The sequence below is a fragment of the Malus sylvestris genome, chromosome 15 (genome assembly GCF_916048215.2).
Source record: "Malus sylvestris chromosome 15, drMalSylv7.2, whole genome shotgun sequence".
Lineage (NCBI taxonomy): Eukaryota > Viridiplantae > Streptophyta > Magnoliopsida > Rosales > Rosaceae > Malus > Malus sylvestris.
In genome coordinates this window covers 50,510,646-50,527,927 of record NC_062274.1, presented here as the reverse complement: position 1 = coordinate 50,527,927, position 17,282 = coordinate 50,510,646, and the positions used below count along the sequence as shown (strand labels likewise).

General features: G+C 37.0%; 2 protein-coding genes across 3 annotated transcripts; both read right to left on the bottom strand.

Annotated features, from left to right (window-relative positions):
- Positions 1 to 846: 846 nt before the first annotated feature.
- LOC126604206 (non-specific lipid transfer protein GPI-anchored 11-like) lies at positions 847 to 2,557 on the bottom strand. Its single transcript, XM_050271363.1, has 3 exons — positions 2,041 to 2,557; positions 1,897 to 1,923; positions 847 to 1,287 (listed from the first exon to the last, which is right to left on the bottom strand). Exons 1-3 carry the CDS (start codon positions 2,366 to 2,368, stop codon positions 1,091 to 1,093), a joined length of 552 nt encoding a protein of 183 aa, XP_050127320.1. The 5' UTR covers positions 2,369 to 2,557; the 3' UTR covers positions 847 to 1,090.
- A 5,925-nt stretch (positions 2,558 to 8,482) lies between these two features.
- Positions 8,483 to 16,191, bottom strand: LOC126604198 (probable protein phosphatase 2C 62). 2 transcript variants are annotated; one of them, XM_050271352.1, is made up of 10 exons: positions 15,958 to 16,191; positions 14,928 to 15,827; positions 13,606 to 14,492; positions 12,010 to 12,137; positions 11,572 to 11,638; positions 10,800 to 10,887; positions 10,028 to 10,197; positions 9,491 to 9,634; positions 9,127 to 9,255; positions 8,483 to 8,790 (listed from the first exon to the last, which is right to left on the bottom strand). In XM_050271352.1, exons 1-10 carry the CDS (start codon positions 16,142 to 16,144, stop codon positions 8,608 to 8,610), a joined length of 2,883 nt encoding a protein of 960 aa, XP_050127309.1. In that variant the 5' UTR covers positions 16,145 to 16,191; the 3' UTR covers positions 8,483 to 8,607. The 2 variants fall into 2 exon arrangements, with proteins under 2 accessions (XP_050127309.1, XP_050127308.1); XM_050271351.1 differs by having other exon boundaries at positions 13,606 to 15,827; positions 15,958 to 16,190.
- Positions 16,192 to 17,282: the final 1,091 nt, after the last annotated feature.

Genomic DNA, 17,282 nt, shown 5'->3' with positions numbered 1-17,282 from the left:
TGACGCGCCCCCACGCGCACGTGAACGGCACATGCCTAACACAAATTTTTTTAAATCGTGACTAACGTCAGCCTGATGTTAGCCTGGCATCACCTGGCCCTCAGGCTCTCGGGCTACTGATTCAAGCCGGGCCTCTCACTTGGGCCCCCCCTCAACCTACACGCTCGCATGGGCTAGAGGAAGCAATTTGGGCTATTGGGTAGGAAAAATCAAAGGTCCATCGGGCTATTGGTCCTGGTGGAGTTGTTCTTAAATTTACTCTCCCACCGCTCACCCTTGTTTTTCAGGATTTTCGACAAAAGTTGATATAAGAGATTATTTTCAGTAGCATAATTTTTATTTTCTTTTACTGTACTTTACTATGCTCTACCATCATATGTGAAATGAGTTCAATCTCGCTCACACGCACTCTTGTATTTAGTCACTTTTAAAATTTTATTTGATCTATATTTTTTACATCATTACACTTTAATACTTCGTCATCTTCTTAATGTCGACCATGATGGCTCAATTTCCAAGTCGGGATGTGTCAGTTTGATTCTCCTCTCTCAAATGCATACTACATCATGCATCTTACATTTCCTCTCCCAACCTGCTTTGGGCGGGGACATTGCAAACAGAATGATAAGAGGCTGACTTGCTAAAAGCTGACGAGAACCGCGGGCGTGTTCTTAAGAAGATTGAAACTGGGACATGGTTGTCAAGTGGAACCACAACCTAATGATTCTCAACATCTACAACATCATGCATCTTACATTTACCCTGCACCCTACGTTGCCCTCTCCTAATGCCGCGTTTGCGCAAAATGCGGCCACAACACGAGAAATGTTTCGTTCAAACGTCAAATTCAATGGGAAAGGGAGCACAAATGTACATAAATACTGAAATAGGATAGAGATTAATACATTAGGAAAACGTCGTCCAACCAACTAAGCCATCGAAACAGGTTTCGAGTGACCCCGAAAACAATGTTAAAACCTAGCTTAGTCACCCCTCAGAATGAACTAACTCCAATGGTAAAATAAACATAAGTGCCATATATCACATCATCCCTCTCTACTCACAAAAATGGCACCACCAAACTCGGCTCTCAGAAACAAGGGAATGATGCAATTACAAGACCAACAAGTAGGGATCCAACCGAACTAGCGAGCATAAAAGAACCTGAGCTTCCCTGAGGAGATGCAGCGGGTGTTTGCTCATTCCCTCCAGTAGTCGACGACGCTGGTGCACCACCAATGTCAGCACCTGACATTGGAGAAGGTGCCGGCGAGGTAGGTGCTCCACCTATATACATACAATTCATTAATCTCAAGGGACAAATCCACCAAAAGTTGAAATTAAAACAAGCATACGCACTTGTATAATATATAGTGAATTTGGACACTTCGGAGTTTGCAGTAATATGAATTCATCGAAGGAAAGTAATTTTCGCACACCGTTGATCTCTTCGCAATAAAAGAGACAGAAATAAAGAACCATGTGCAGAAATTGCTTTCCTTCATTAAATTATTATTCAAGATTAACACATGCGTTTAATTCTAAACAGTATCCTATAGTGTATAGATCAAGCAAAGTCCAGAAAGATAAAGAATGAGGATCATTCGTCAGATACGGTTTATATTCAATTTTAAATAAAAAAATTACAATAATTTCTGAACGTCCGATGAACGAATGTGATTGGCCGATCGGAAAATCCTCAAAAAGAAACCGTCGAAGAAAAATGCCCCAAAACAAATCAGCCAAAATAATAAATAATTAAATATAATATAAACTAAATACTTTAAATATTCTTGAGTGCTGTCCAGATCTAGGTATAATTAATAAAATAATTAAACAACAAACAAATAATTAAACAAATAGCAGAGCAGCATTAAGATAATAATATGAACATACCCGGAGCACCAGCAGGACTGAGAGATACTGAAAAAAAACAACAAAACAAATGTTAAAAAGGGGTTTACTCGTCAATCTTAATTCCCAAAAAAATCTAAAAAAAAATAAAAATAGATAAAAAGAGAAAAGAGAAGGAAGACAGACATCCACAGTTGGAGGCAGACGGAGCGGAGACTTTGCAAGCGGCGGGGAGGGAGATGGCCTTGGTGATGTTCAAAACGACGCCGAGTTGAGCACTGCTTTTGAAGGCCTCACAGAGGCAGGAAGCGTCGGCTTTGAGAACAGTCTTGAGGCCACTGCAGCAAGTCCCTGCAGGCTTCGTGTCCGTGCTCCCATTCGACACAAACGACAAGCAGTCCGCCATGTTCAAGATCAGGCTCGAGCAGTCCACCGCAGGAGCCGGCGCCGCGCAGTCCCCAAGTCCAAACAGCAGCACCGCCATCACCACCACCAGAGTCGTTGCTGCTCCCATTTTTACTTGTGGGATTGTGAAAACTCAAGAAGGAATGATGGCACAAAGTAGGAAGTGGGTTGGTGAGGGATGGGATTTTGTAGGATTAATATATAAGGGAGGGGATTAAGTGGCGAGGTGGGAAGGAATGATGGCACCAAGTGAAGAACTCTAACTCCCAACAAAAGATAATGGACTTTATCTCTCATCAAGGTAAAGTATATAGAGAGAGAGAGAGAGAGTGAGAGGACAGTGGGCGCAATCGGTAGTCGGTGCTATGAAGTGGGGCTCTATACGTGTATCGCATCGCGTGCTCCTTGTTTCATGCCATTAAATTTCAAAGGCCTCTTTTTCTATTTGAAATGATTTCTACGCATCTTTTTTTTTCTCTTGACCTAAATAAGTTAGGAAAGTTAATGAAGTAAATAGTATTATAATTAATTTTTTAATATAAAAATATAATTTTTCGTTAAAATAAACAGTACTAAAAATTTTTCGTTAAAATTCTCAAATAAGTTTTATTTTCTCAATGATTAAAAGTATATAGTCACTTATAGATTTGACATCAAATTCAACGGAAAGCGAGGGTGGCGATTATTATAGTATCAAAAAGAAATTATGTTTATCATTTTTAAATAAAAGATTAATTGGTAGTTTCATTTAAAAATAGAAAAGACTTACATAAGTATTTTTATTTTTCACTAAACAATGAAAATAGTTATGTTTATAAATCTTAGTATATGTTCCATTCTCACTAAACTACTTCTCCTCTTAAAAACTAATTATTTAATGGAGAGTGATCAAATTCTTTAATCATCATGTGAGCAAAGAAACATTTATGTGCCCTTTACACATTTTCTCTATTTTCTTGTGGTTCGATTGAATAAAATTAAAAATTAAAAAAATAGAATTATTATTGGCACTCCAAAAATCTTATTTTGCGCTTCTCATAAGTGTATATTCTTTCTAAATTTTGAAAATTTGGAGTATAAATTGAAAATTTTAGAATGCTAATAACAATAATTTAACAAGTTGACAAATTAAATGAAAAAAAAATCGTCAAATATTACTAATTAACCTTTTCATTTTATACTAATATTTCAGATCATTCAAAATTGAGATGCTTTAAACTTGAATTTCGTGGATAACAAGTTCATCCAAATTTATCATGATTGACCAATAACGTGGATGAGCTTAAATTCCTCCTAACACCTTAATGTAAATATACCCTTGTATTAAAAAGTAAAATGAAATTCATCCATCGAATTTCTCTTTCACTTACAAATGAAGAAAAGTACTACTAAACAATAGTAGTTCAGACAAATTTAAACTAAATATTAATTTTAATAAATGTTTTAAGAAAACTATCCTTTCCCATTCTATTTGAATAAGCCACAAATTGTGAGCAAATACGTATGTGAACGTTTATATTTTTGTTCTATTACACATGATCCACATGCCACCGGTGTAAATGCAACAAATTGTCGCCGGTCACCGTCATTGTGACTGATTTTTTTTCAACAGTCGGAAAATTTCAAATCAATGACTTTTATTTTTACAAATGATAGCGTTAACGGATTAAACTGTTCAACATTGAGTTAAAAAATAAGGATATTGATATCTACACACCCATTTTAGTTCCACACACCTCTCTCAATTTTTGGCAATCGAATCAAATGAAAATTTTTAACAAGGATGAGTGAGAGATAAAAATAAGTATGGAATAGCACCATCCAAAAATAATGCATGCAACTTTTTCATTTTATTATATTTTGATGTGTGAGTTAATTGTTCCTTTACACGTATACACAATAAAATTAGTAAAATTCATTATCAATATTCACATAATTGTTTGGTTGATTCTTTTTTCTTGAACAAACGATATTATCGACGGAAAAAATACGCTTAGCCTCACTAAAAGACAGAAAGAAAAAAATCTGATTTTGAGAAAGTTCATCACGGAAAAGCATATATCTCAAACGTAATATTATTGTCGTCATGTCATATGGGTCTCGTCCGTCATTCCACGTTCACAACTCCCATGTGTGGAGAAGTACCCAATTTAATTTCTCAGAGGGACCACAATTTTAATTTGTCCCCATCGATCGATCAAGCTAGGAATTCTCCAAGGAGAGGTTTCTTCACATGCCCACCAATTTACTTCACCACGATCTAGGTGTTCACACGGACCACGTTCGAGATTATATTTTAGAGAGTTTTAACAAAATATTTTCGGTATTGTTCAATTTTAACGAAAAATCACATTTATACATTTCTTTGGTACTATTCACTATACCTTTAAAAATGACTTTTCATTCAAAATGAAGTTTTTTTAGACTTTTCGTTAGTTTTCCTTATAATTTATACATCACATCTAAATCATTTATGTAATAGAGATGGAATCTAAATTCATATTTTTATTAGAGAGATGGTTTGTATATGGTTTGCAAAATTTAATGTTCTTAGCATCATAATTTTTCAAATTCTGCCTCTTTCGACATATGCCTCAATGTGTACATTATGGATGCAAATTTCGTCCAAGGGTAATTGATAAAATTACACCTATAAAACAATTAACATTGTTAGCCTAATTGACAAACACATGAGAAAATGGGAGAGCTTGTCAACCAAAGAGCCTCTGATGCCTAAGTAGGAAAATAGGAGAAGTCTTTGGTGGCAGGCCTATGGCAAGTGTATAGGGGTGGGTTCAAAAAACCGAAAACCGAAAAAAACCGAAAACCAAACCGAACCGAAACCGAAAAAACCGAACCGAACAAAAAAACCGAACCGAATTGAAAAAACCGAACCGAACCGAATTCTTTTGGTTCGGTTCGGTTTTAGTGATCTAGAAACCGAACCAAACCGAACCGAACCGAATTAATTAAATTAATTTTTTTATTTAATTATTTGTTTTGGATATTATTTTCTAAACCCAATTTGTAAGTTAAAATGTGCTAAACCCAATGTGTTGCCAAACTTTAAGCTCAAAATATTAAAAAAAAATCCTATAAAAACTCTAAACCCTAACCTATTATTTATCCCCCATATAAGGTTCCGGAGCCAAACCTCGTCCTGAAGTACCTACATCCATCTCCATAGCACTGTCTACTTCTGTCTCAGCTTTCTTTTCCAAATCTACTCTCATATAACATGTAACAGAATCCATAAACATTTATTTCGGGTAGATTACTCAGGGAATTTGTGATGGAAAAGAATCCAACACACACTAAATAAATCCACCCACGCATTTCTTTTACTAATCAAGTTGTCAACATGCAGTTACAAGCAAACAACCCTGATCTTTGAACAACATCATACAATTTAACTTTTCTAAGTCATTTGTACGATTTTTGTGTTGTGAGGTTGTTAGTTTGGACTTTGGAAGACTTGATTGATGATTTTAGTTCAACTTTAAATGTTTATTTTCATTGTCTTTGATTATAGTTAGAATGCTTATGTTATGATTGTGTTGGATACGTTAAAATTTAAAATTTCAATGTTTTTCATTTTTTGAAAGAAAAAATAAATAAAAAACCGAAACCGAACCGAAAAAACAGAAAAAAAAAAGAACCGAACCGATCTGAACCGAATTAAACCGAACCCACCCCTACAAGTGTATGCCTTGGAGAGCATGGCACTCAATAAAGACTTCGAATAGTTGACCTTTGCGGCCTTATTGAGTCGGGAAAGGCACGATGGCAGGAGAGGAATATCTTGGGTCCGAAGGGCGCTTTGATATGTGTATGAGTCCGCAGGCAAGCAGATGCTTAGCCCTTTAAGGTTTGGTGTGGTATGCTCGCAACTTCAATAATAAATCCGTCATATTAAGCTAAAAGTCTATATGTTGGTTTTTTATTTAATATAATTAATTTATGCCTTCATTACATTATAACCGTGTATTTGATGAAATACTTTCTTTTTTTTTTCAAGAAATGCTAAGGAGGCGATTTGTTGTATCCAGATCTAATCTCCCAAACCTCTTTTTTTTTCTTTTGGTTCTCCAATAAAACTTGGTTAAATACTTTTTAATCCTCTCAGTTGTGGGCGGGTGAACCCTAAGATTTAATGCTTTTATTATGCATATTAAATGAATAACAACGACTCCCGTTTGACCGACTTTTGTTTCCGTCCAAACTCAACTGTCGACAGTTGTACAAGAGTTTGACTCCGGATCTCGAGTACTAATTTGAAAAAAAAGAAAAGAAAAAGAGGAACTTATATAAAACAAATCTATCGTTATATAACGTTTTAATTTACCAAAATAATGATATGTGTTTAAAAATGTACTCAACTGCTAAAAATTTTACAAGACCTTGACTTTGAATCTTGACTATTACTTTGAAAAAAGAAAAGAGAGAGATAGTGATCAACCAACACAACTTATATAAAACGGGTCTATCGCAATATAACGTCTTAATTCACTAAAACAATGATATGTGTTTAAAAACGTGCTCAACTGGTAAAAAAATTTATAAGACTTTTGACTTTGAATCTCAACTACTATTTTGAAAAAAGAAAATAGAGAGAACTAAACATGAATGATACACAAGAACAATTTATATGAAACGAGTTTATTGTTACATACTTTCTCGACGTGCTAAAACAATGATCTGTTAAAAAACGTACACATACCAAGGTTTTATTAGAATGGAACGCTACAGTAGTGCTAAACCCGTTTCATATAAGCTCCATGAGAAGGATACTTAATGTTGTTCTGAACATCAAATATATGTTGGCATTGAATGTATACAATTACTCAAGAAAATCGGTGCAGATGGAGATGATGAGTTGTGAAAGAAAGCCAGCAATATCATAGGAAAAAAGGTGTTGCCATTTGCCAAATGATGATCTTCATAGGCTGCCGTTGTTTATAAAGTTGGGCATAAAATCATGAGCTTCCTTCCTTTTTCCTTTTCATCTTTTTGCCTGGCAAGCATGGCGCTTTCCGGCATAATTGCGCTTGATTGAGAGCTCCTAAGAAAATCACCCTACACACTTTTTAATCACAATCATCGCAGTCAATCAAATGTTCAAACAGCCGAGAACCGCCAAGAAAGGCCGCTTTTGTACGTTCAACTCCAAATTCAAAGAAACGGTGTAAAAAAACTGAAAGCTAATGAGCCGTTGTGATGATCATTTTATTTTCGGTTTTTTATTTTTTATTTTTTTTAAAATCAAAATTTTTGGGATGGTTATCGAACGAGTTTTCAGTTTTCAAAATAATGAAAACTAAATACTAACCCAAAAAAACTAAAAATTGAACTAAAAACAAAATAATTATCAAACAGTCTCTAAATTAACCGAGCGCTAAAATAACTTTTGGAGTCCAATACTAGCTATTTGTTCTAGTAGTGGCAAGCTTACCCACTTCCGTCGTAAGATTTACTCAACTTTGTTGAACCTGACTTCTGAAGAGGGCAGATTTTGGGCAAACATGACAATAACACCATCCGCCGACCCTTAGGCCAAACACCAATATTTCAATTTTCGTTTACATTCTATTTTTCTCTCTCCTTCACAGATTCTACGACAAGAAACGTATTTCACACTCTAGTCTCAATACTACGTCATAAAATGAGTGTGCAAAAATCATTTTCTTTTAGAAATCAAATGCGTGGAATACTTTCCCGCTCTACATGCATATATACACACAAGCCGTAGATTTTCATTTAAAAGAGAAATTCAAAGCTTCCACATTAGCTACTCACTGACATAATCAAGGGCCAAAACTTTGACATCACAATTGCTTTAGATATACTATTTTATTCAAATTTTACTAGCATATGAGCACACACAAAGTGTGAGAAAAATTTTTATTTTTGTTTTTTAAATAGAAGGAGAGAGGAAGAGAGTGATAGAAAATGTGGGAGTGGAAAGTTTTTTTTTATTTTTTTTATTTTTTTTAATTAGAGATATGTTAGAATTACATGTAGATGAGGCTTTGGAAAAAAAAACAAAATTTGATAAAAAAATAATGTTACGGAAACCAAATTTGCCCTCCCGATACTTCGCAATTGAAACAAATGATAAAAAATAAAAAATAAATAAATACACGAGCGTGAGGTCACAAGCACACATATATATATGAATAATGTTACGGAAACCAAATTTGCAAACCAAATAATGTGTCACAAATAAGAAATAAGCACGTTAATCAACATTTAAGTAATAATCTAATTATCAACATCCTTATCATTTAGTTTATAAAATTTAATTTAAAATTTTAGTATCCCTAGCATTACTCTATATACATGGACATATTACTTACGTAAGTTACCGACGGGTTTCTTTTCTACATATGACAGGATAACGACCACGTCGTCAAGCTTGCCGCCGCTATATCCGGCATACCCAGATGCCTTGGCTGCATCAGCAAATGGGCTCCTTGTAGATTTAGATCGCCCCAGCTCTTGTGCACTAGTGGCCAAAAACTCTGCTATGTCCTTTGAATAGTTGCACACACAGACAACCAAAAGAAAATGCATATAAGAAACCACTACAAAGTACTTAAAAACTAAAGCTGTCTGTTTTACCAGCAATCATGGTTTTCCTAGCTCAAGTATTTTGCCAATAAAATCGGAAATTATAAGTATGAAAGTCATTGAACGAAAAGATATGGCACCACCACCATCGAGCCATGTATGTTTCGTCGAAATGCCCTTTTCTGCAATGTCTACGGCACCTTTAAGCGAATGCATGACAGTTTTTCTTGTTCGGTTTCCTTTTCAAAGAAAGCTTACGGGAAAGAAATATATCAAGAAAACATTGAGACTATGCACCTGTAGTTCCAATCCCGTTTGCAGTGACTTCAATACAATTGAGGTGATCTCTTGCTCGTACAAGTTATCGAAGAGGCCATCTGTTGCAGTAACAACCACATCTCCCTCATCCAAATCAATTCGGTATTTCTGAAAACAGATTATTCTTGTTAGCATGATCTCTCTCATTGTGTAAAACAAGCAAGTTGCAAGAAAGAGTTGGTAAAATAAAAATAAAAATATACTGTTTCTGCCATCATCTTCCACGGATAAGGGAGGTAAAAAGTTCAAATCTACTTCTTACGAATGATAATATGTCAGGAGCTAGCATTATGGAAAATTTGTTTGGGCACACGATATGGTGATAAATTTATAATACACGTACCTCTATAAGTTCTGAGGGATCATCACCTCTTTCAACCCGTACTGGAAAATTGAATTCGTGAACCATTGGTGATGATTTTTTAAAGACAGCACCATTTCTAATAACGATAAATCCCGAGTTTCCAATGTTGGCCACATGAAGAGCCTGCAAAAGCAAATTTTCATTACCCTTGAACTTGAAATCAAAATTTTCAAACATTACATTTTAAGGTTGTCATATGCAATAACCAAACCATGGTTCACGAAAGAACACTCCGTAATGCTATATGAGGAAGAAAAAAATGAGATAATTAGTAATACCACCCTCATGGGATTAAAAAAATAAGTAGAACTGCATGAATGTTAATATATAACACGAAATAAAATCCGTCTCTAACCTTTGTATACTTGGGCACATATAAAAGTAAACCAGCACTTGTTTAAGGTATTAGCACGTTAATTTTGGATTCAACCAACTCTCCCCTCTAGTTCCTTTCTTGTGGGTACTTCTTTTACGGAAGACCAGAAATAATAATCTTAGTTAAGGAAAACTTCATACCTGACCATCAAAATAAGCAACCAGAACCGTGGATGATCCAGGAGATTTTGTATATGATGAACCTTTAATAAGGACTTCTTCTGGTTCAGTCAATGGTAAACCTTTGCAATTGGATATGAACCTTTCACAATTCTCCATGAGTTCACGAGCATATAGTCCAGGATTAACCCCTGAATATATCAGGAGCAAAGTATAACAAATTTAGCCTAGATTTTGTCTAAACAGAGGGTTTAGGGTTTAAGGCATATTGCACAAATAAGAAGAAACATTTGACTTTTGCCGTTGCCCATGGAAAAAAGATTATTTAACAAATGGAGATTGAGATATAAGTATGGCTATCAGGCTATAAATTATTCCAGTTCAACTTCCATGCTACGTAGCATTATATGCTATGACCATCGGATGGTCTGGATTCACAGGACCACAATAAAAACAATAATCCAAACCAATTTAGGCCATCCAATACTCGTAGCATAGAAGAATTTTCCCAAATATTTAACAATTATGGGAACACTAAACCAAAAACGTGTACACAAAAAAGACACAAGGATGCACCCACATACAAACAAGTTTAACTTCATATTGCGTAATCAGAAGTGAATAATTTAACGGATAAATATGTAAAATATTTTGGCTTCACCGTTGAAATAAGTGGGTTAACTATAGCATTTGGAAAATAATCTGGTAGTCTATGATGCTGAGATATAGGTATGGCCATCCCATATTCCTAACAGTATTTATCGTGCAAAATTAAACTTCAAGGTGGCGATACCTTCTAGTGACCACTGACCTACTCCATCGGCCACACCTAACCAATTTTGGCAACCAACAAAGTAAGCATCCTCCCCACCTGTCAATGCCTGGAATTTATTAATTCGTAAATTATTTACAGTTATGCTAAATGCAACCGTAAGGTCAAGTAAGTATGGTGTGTGTGCACACAGGTTTGTATGCATGTGTGTGTGTGTGTGTGTGTGTGTGTGTCTACCTGCGTATAAACAAACAAGAGAGAATTCAAGACCAACCGAACATAAAGCTCGTTTATGCAAATGTGCATCTGTGGGTTAGATGTGTGTATCTGTCTACCTACATACAATTGAATGCATTGATAGATGCCAAACTGCTATTAGGCAATACGAGTTATGTCCACTTCAAAAGGATAAATTTTGGTACTCTGCTAGCAATTTTAGCTAAAAAATTTAGAATTTTTCTACGTTTTTTACTTCAAATGGGGCATAATGAAAGTTAATAGGGCATGTATCATATAATTTTGAAAGGGAATTCATGAGACCAAAGTCAGACTGAAACTTTGTTTTCTTGTAAAAGTATAACATATTGAATACAAAACAAACTTGTTTGTCAACATTACATGCAAAAATGTTGGCAGATGAGTTAGTGTAGCATTCAGTATGTCCCCCCTCACCGTTTTGAGTTTCTTATCAAAAAAGAAAATAAACGTTTACAATATTAGGCACCACTCTAAATTATCCAAAAGTTATATAAAGTGTGTACTAAAACATTACATTGTAAACTTGAGAAGATACCTTTGAGGGATGGGGTAATAAAGCAGCACTAGAAGATAGTTGAAGAACGGCAGCAGATACGTCCTCCCTGTGGAAGAAAGAACGGGTAAGCTGTCCTAGTGCGCTTTATTGACGAAAAATCCTCAGCAATAGACAAACAACATGGTGTAGGAAAACAAAGCATGAACGAAAACATCAACCAGGCTTTTCCCGAAATCTAATCCTTTCACCACCATTACCAAGAACCGATTTTGTATAACAAATAAACTCATGCCATCCTTGTCCGTGCACCTATTGTACACAGACAGCTGCACCATTTTTTAACTCCTCAGGTGAATTCTATTGTCCTTTCATTTTTCAAACAGAAAATTATATCTTAGAAGAAGATGGACTTCAAAAGCAGAAAAAGTATATTATTTATTAGAGGTATATCAAGATTCAAGAGAAAAACTAGCATACCCATCAGAAGCGCCTTCAACTGTATTGAATTCCACTATCCTAGAAGTTGATATTCCTGAAACATCTGTTGTAGCTTTACCCTCTGTGAATTCATCTTCTGGATTTGTGTAAGGGGCATTCTCAGCTAACTATGTACAATACAAAACAAAAGCATGTGACCCTTAATATTAAAGAACTGTGTGATGTGCCAGACTGAAAAATAAAAGTAACTGTATGCCCAAGGAGCCAGCTGCCAAGTTTAGTTAAAGGTCAAGCTATAAATTAAGAAGACATGTAAAACATGTGTGCAGGAGTGCGGGTGTGCACGTATGTGCAGATTCAAATTCAAGACTTTTGGAAATTTAATCTAGTTGTCTCTTGGGGTCTTATAAAACAAAATACAGATCCCCCACTGCTAAGTTATCATGTATCTGCTAGTGCAATGGACACGTTTCTAGTAATAACTAATTCATAAAAAGGCACCAAGCAGGATTGCGGGTGTGTAATGTACACCATTGGTAGTTGGTACAAATCTCCGTAAGAGCTTAACTGCTAACACATTGGACCTTCATATTTCAATCATAAAGAGGAAAGGAACAGCCATCCAGATCATCAGGATATATAAATTATCATCCAATTTGCAGGGGCTTCGGTTGTAACCCCTCTAATTGATGCAGAAGTCCCAGTGACAAAGTTAATAAACATAATATAAAAATGAACCTCGAGTGCAATTCCGCCTTTCTTAAACTTCCAACTCTTCCACCATGTTTACTATTAAGTCCGAAAAATCAGTAGCTTTATTTAAAATTTAGAACAAAACAATAAAGAACCAAACACATATCTATTATTCATGTCCATTAGTAGCCTCTATCATTGCATCTTTAAATTCTTGTAATTATTGTGTATTCCAGACAAAAATGAGAAGAAAGAAGTGGTAAACCCTTGTAGGGTGTTGAAAGCATACTGAACACAAAATCCAAATTAGAACTAGCTCCATGCCCTCAATCGCTTTAACTGGTCTATTTCAAGTTATACCTTGTAGGTTTGAGAACAGTACGGAAAATACAGCCAAATAACCATCTGAAATATTTGAAATTGATCTCAGCAAAACAATGCTGCACTTGTAAAAATGCCTCCTCTCAACCACCAAAGACGAAAAAGGAAAAAGGGAGCAGCCCCGGAAACCTTACTAGTAAGTAGTAACTAGCATATTTCTTGACAAAAGTCCCATGCTAACCAGCCTTAGACACTCCTTGCACTAGATTCCACAAGTCCCATCTAGAAAACTGAAAGACTCTCAGTTGTTGAAATATTCACATATAGCATCTCTAACCCCATTCAAGCATCCTTTCTAGTCATTAGACATTTTTTTTTTTTTTTTGAGAAAAAACAATAACAATTTATTAAAACAATATCATGAATTACAAAATAGTGGATAATCATGATATGATATCTATCTATGTATCTATCTATCCACGATACGAATCCATGTGTGCCTGTGTTGGTGTGGGTGTAGTAGTCTAAATTTCGACTAGGATTGCGAAATAGCTGACCAATTCAAAATTTCTTAAAAAGGTGAGGCAAGGCAAGAATCAAGACTTAATTAGCTTTACTAACCACTGGTGAGACTTGAGTTTCATCTGATGTTGTGGTTGTTGTGGCCGTGGTTGTGATTGTAGTTGTGGTTTCTTCACCGCCACCACTAGTTGCATTGTTGGAGATCGTCACTGAAACCGCATCAACAGCATTCTCCTCAGCCTGAACATGAATGTCATTACTGACTTGAGTTTTATCTGTTGTGGTTGTGGTTGTAGTTATGGTTTCTTGGCCACCACCGCTACTGCCACCAGTCACAATGTTGGTGCTCGCCACTGAAACCGCATCAACAGCATTCTCCTCGGCCTCCACGCCGCTAATTGCTGGAAAAGCAAAAATTTCATTGCTGACTTGAGTTTCATCTGTTGTGGTTCTGGTTGTAGTTGTGGTTTCTTCACCTCCACCACTACCGCCACCAGTCGCAATGCCCGTGCTCATCACTGAAACCGCATCAACAGCATTCTCCTCGGCCTTGGCGCCGCCATTTGCTGGAAAAGCATGAATGTCATTGCTGACTTGAGTTTCTTCTGTTGTGGTTGTGGTTGCAGTTGTGGTTTCTTCACCACTACCACTACCGCCACCCTTCTCAATGCCCGTGCTCGTCGCTGAAACCGCATCAACAGCATTCTCCTCGGCCCCGGCGCTGCTAATTGCTGGGAAAACATCAATTTCATTGCTGACTTGAGTTTCTTCTGTTGTGGTTGTGGTTGTAGTTGTGGTTTCTTCAGCACCACCTCTACCGCCACCAGTCGCAATGCTCGTGCTCGTCACTGAAACCGCGTCAACAGCATTCTCCTCGGTCTCAGCATGAATGTCATTGGTGACTTGAGTTTCATATGTTGTGGTTGTAATTGTGGTTGTGGTTTCTTCCCCACCACCACTACCGCCACCAGTACTGGTGCTCGTCACTGAAACCGCATCAACAGCATTCTCCTCGGCCTCGGCGCCACCAATATCTGGAAAAGCATGAATTTCATTGCTAACTTGAGTTTCATCTGTTGTGGTTGTGGTTGTGGTTTCTTCACCACCACCAGTCGCAATGCCCGTGCTCATCACTGAAACCGCATCAACAGCATTCTCCTCGGCCTTGGCGCCGCCATTTGCTGGAAAAGCATGAATTTCATTGCTGACTTGAGTTTCTTCAGTTGTGGTTGTAGTTGTGGTTTCTTCGCCACCAGTCGCCATGGTGGTGCTTGTCACTGAAACCGCATCAGCAGCATTCTCCTCGCCCTCAGCATGAATGTCATTGCTGACTTGAGTTTCAACTGTTGTGGTTGTTCTTGTTCTTGTAGTTGTGGTTTCTTCACCACCACCACTACCGCCACCAGTGACAATGTCAGTACTCGTCACTGAAACCGCATCAACAGCATTCTCCTCAGCCTCGGCGCCGCCAATTGCTGGAAAAGCATGAATTTCATCGCTGACTTGAGTTTCATCTGTTATGGTTGCGGTTGTAATTGTGGTTGTAGTTGTGGTTTCTTCACCACCGCCACTACCACCACCACCAATCGCAATGTTGGTGCTCGTCACTGAAACTGCATCAACAACATTCTCCTTGGCCTCAGCGGCAGCTGTGCCAATTGCCGGAAAAGCACGAATTTCTTTGCTGACTTGAGTTTCATTTGTTCTGGTTGTGGTTTCTTCACCACCACCACTGCCGCCACCAGTCGCAATGCCCGTGCCCGTCAACGAAACCGCATCAACAGCATTCTCCTCAGCCTCGGTGCCGCCAATTGATGGAAAAACAGGAATTTCATTGCTGATTTCAGTTCCATCCGCTGTGGTGGTGGTTGTGGTTTTTTCACCACCATCACCGCGGCCAGTCGCACTGCTGGTGCTCGTCATTGAAACCACATCAACAGCATTCTCCTTGGCCTCAGCGGCGGCGGTGCCAATCGCTGGAAAAGCATGAATTTCATTGCTGAGTTGAGTTTTATCTTCTGTGGTTGTGGTTATGGTTGTGATTGTGGTTATGGACCTTGTGGTTGTGGTTTCTTCGCCACCGCCGCCAGTGGCACTGTCGGTGGTCGTCGCTGAATGCGCATCAACAGTCTCATCGGCCTCAGCGGCAGCACCACCACCACCGCCACCACCACTCCCTCTTCTTCCCAACAATGTTTGGCTCAGTTTTGAATCTTGCACGGGATCCTCCAGATGACTTTGAGCATCAGTTGCTGTTTCAGTGGTAACAGATTTCTCGCTCTCGTCCCCAAAGCGGAAGAGAAGGCTGCCATCCCACGACTCTGTCACACACAAGTCAAAAGCAATCAAATAAATAATGCTAGTAACTGATACTCGCACTCACACATACACTCTGTTTGTTTCCTCAGAAAATTGTGTTTATTTCCTGAGAAAATTGGGGGCCAAACATACCGGTTGTGGAAATGATGTCAAAGTTTGAGGAGGAGGAGGATGAGTGCGGCGGAAGCGTCCGGCGGTGCTTCGGAAATCCAATCGGAATCCTAGTGAGGAGTGTTTCGTGCAGGGGGGGTTTAAGTGGCGGAAGAATGCTGGTTGGAAAGGAGAAGCTCAATCCGCTTCTCGCGAACGGATTACCCATTTTCCTGATTTTTATTATTATTACGTCATCGTATAAGGCAATCTACACATGCAATTGCCTTTTTTTTCCCTTTATATTGGTTTTTTCGTGAATTAGAGAGAGAGATTTAGCGACTGAAAGACGTTAAAGATATTACAGTTTATTTTTAACGAAAAATCATATTTTTATCTTTTTTTTATATTATTTACTATATCTTTATTTATTATTTTTTATTAAAACTAAACTTTTTTTCTAACTTTTTATTAGTTTTCTTTTGACAATATCAATACAGGTAGAAATATCAATAAATATATTATTAGTGATATCAATTGACTTTAATGGAAATTATAGATATTTTCAATCGGAGGTTATCAACTTATTCAGATTAATTGATTGATATTAGAGAAAAAAAATTCAAAATTTTAAAATCTGCAATGGGTTTTGACAAATTGAAGTTTTCATTTCACCTTATCTCCATAGCGATCACTGATTTTTTTTGGATATTTCAACGAAAATATCGAAATCTTCTTGAATATTTTAAACAAATCGGGGCAAGAATGTTTAATGGAGAAAGATTTACATGGTATATACCGTCAAAGCTGTATTTTGTGCAAATAAATAAAAGTATGTGTAAGTTTTAAACTCAAATATGTACAGTGGAACGGATGGTATAATTCTAAAGAAAACTAATGAAAATGGTTTGAAAATTTTGAGTTTTAACAAATAAAGACAAAATAAAGGATAAAATGAATAGTACTATAATTGACTTTTTAGTGTAAAAATGTAGTTTTTCGTTAAAATAAACAGTACCAGAAACTTTTCATTAAAGTTCCCATAATTCTATCGTTGTACAACGACCTGAATGAGGAACCTCTTCGGATCCTCTTTGTGAGGATCCTCTCCGAATACTCTTTGATTCCGGAAATTCATGTTTATTCATGATACATCGTATGGCCAATTTGTCAGATACTATTTATATTCAATTTTAAATAAAATAATTTTTAATCACACGAGTAGATACAATTAAAAGATAAATCTGGGGAGGATCCTCATTCCAAGGGCCTCGATGATATTTTGTACCCTTAGCCTATATGGCTAGTCCACGTGGTTGGAGGGAATATATGGATGCGGATGGAGGTCCAGTTCCCATTGGTCCGAA

What these genes read in the sequence shown, in the direction of transcription:
- LOC126604206 (XM_050271363.1), bottom strand. Translation starts at nt 2,368, where the DNA reads ATGGGAGCAGCAACGACTCTGGTGGTGGTGATGGCGGTGCTGCTGTTT. An exon ending in GTCTGCCTCCAACTGTGGAT is followed by an intron (nt 1,924 to 2,040) that starts GTCTGTCTTCCT and finishes GTTTTTTTTCAG; the next exon opens with TATCTCTCAGTCCTGCTGGT. An exon ending in CAGTCCTGCTGGTGCTCCGG is followed by an intron (nt 1,288 to 1,896) that starts GTATGTTCATAT and finishes GTATGTATATAG; the next exon opens with GTGGAGCACCTACCTCGCCG.
- LOC126604198 (XM_050271351.1), bottom strand. Translation starts at nt 16,144, where the DNA reads ATGGGTAATCCGTTCGCGAGAAGCGGATTGAGCTTCTCCTTTCCAACC. An exon ending in TGACATCATTTCCACAACCG is followed by an intron (nt 15,828 to 15,957) that starts GTATGTTTGGCC and finishes TGTGTGTGACAG; the next exon opens with AGTCGTGGGATGGCAGCCTT. An exon ending in ATCCCTCAGAACTTATAGAG is followed by an intron (nt 9,256 to 9,490) that starts GTACGTGTATTA and finishes ATCTGTTTTCAG; the next exon opens with AAATACCGAATTGATTTGGA.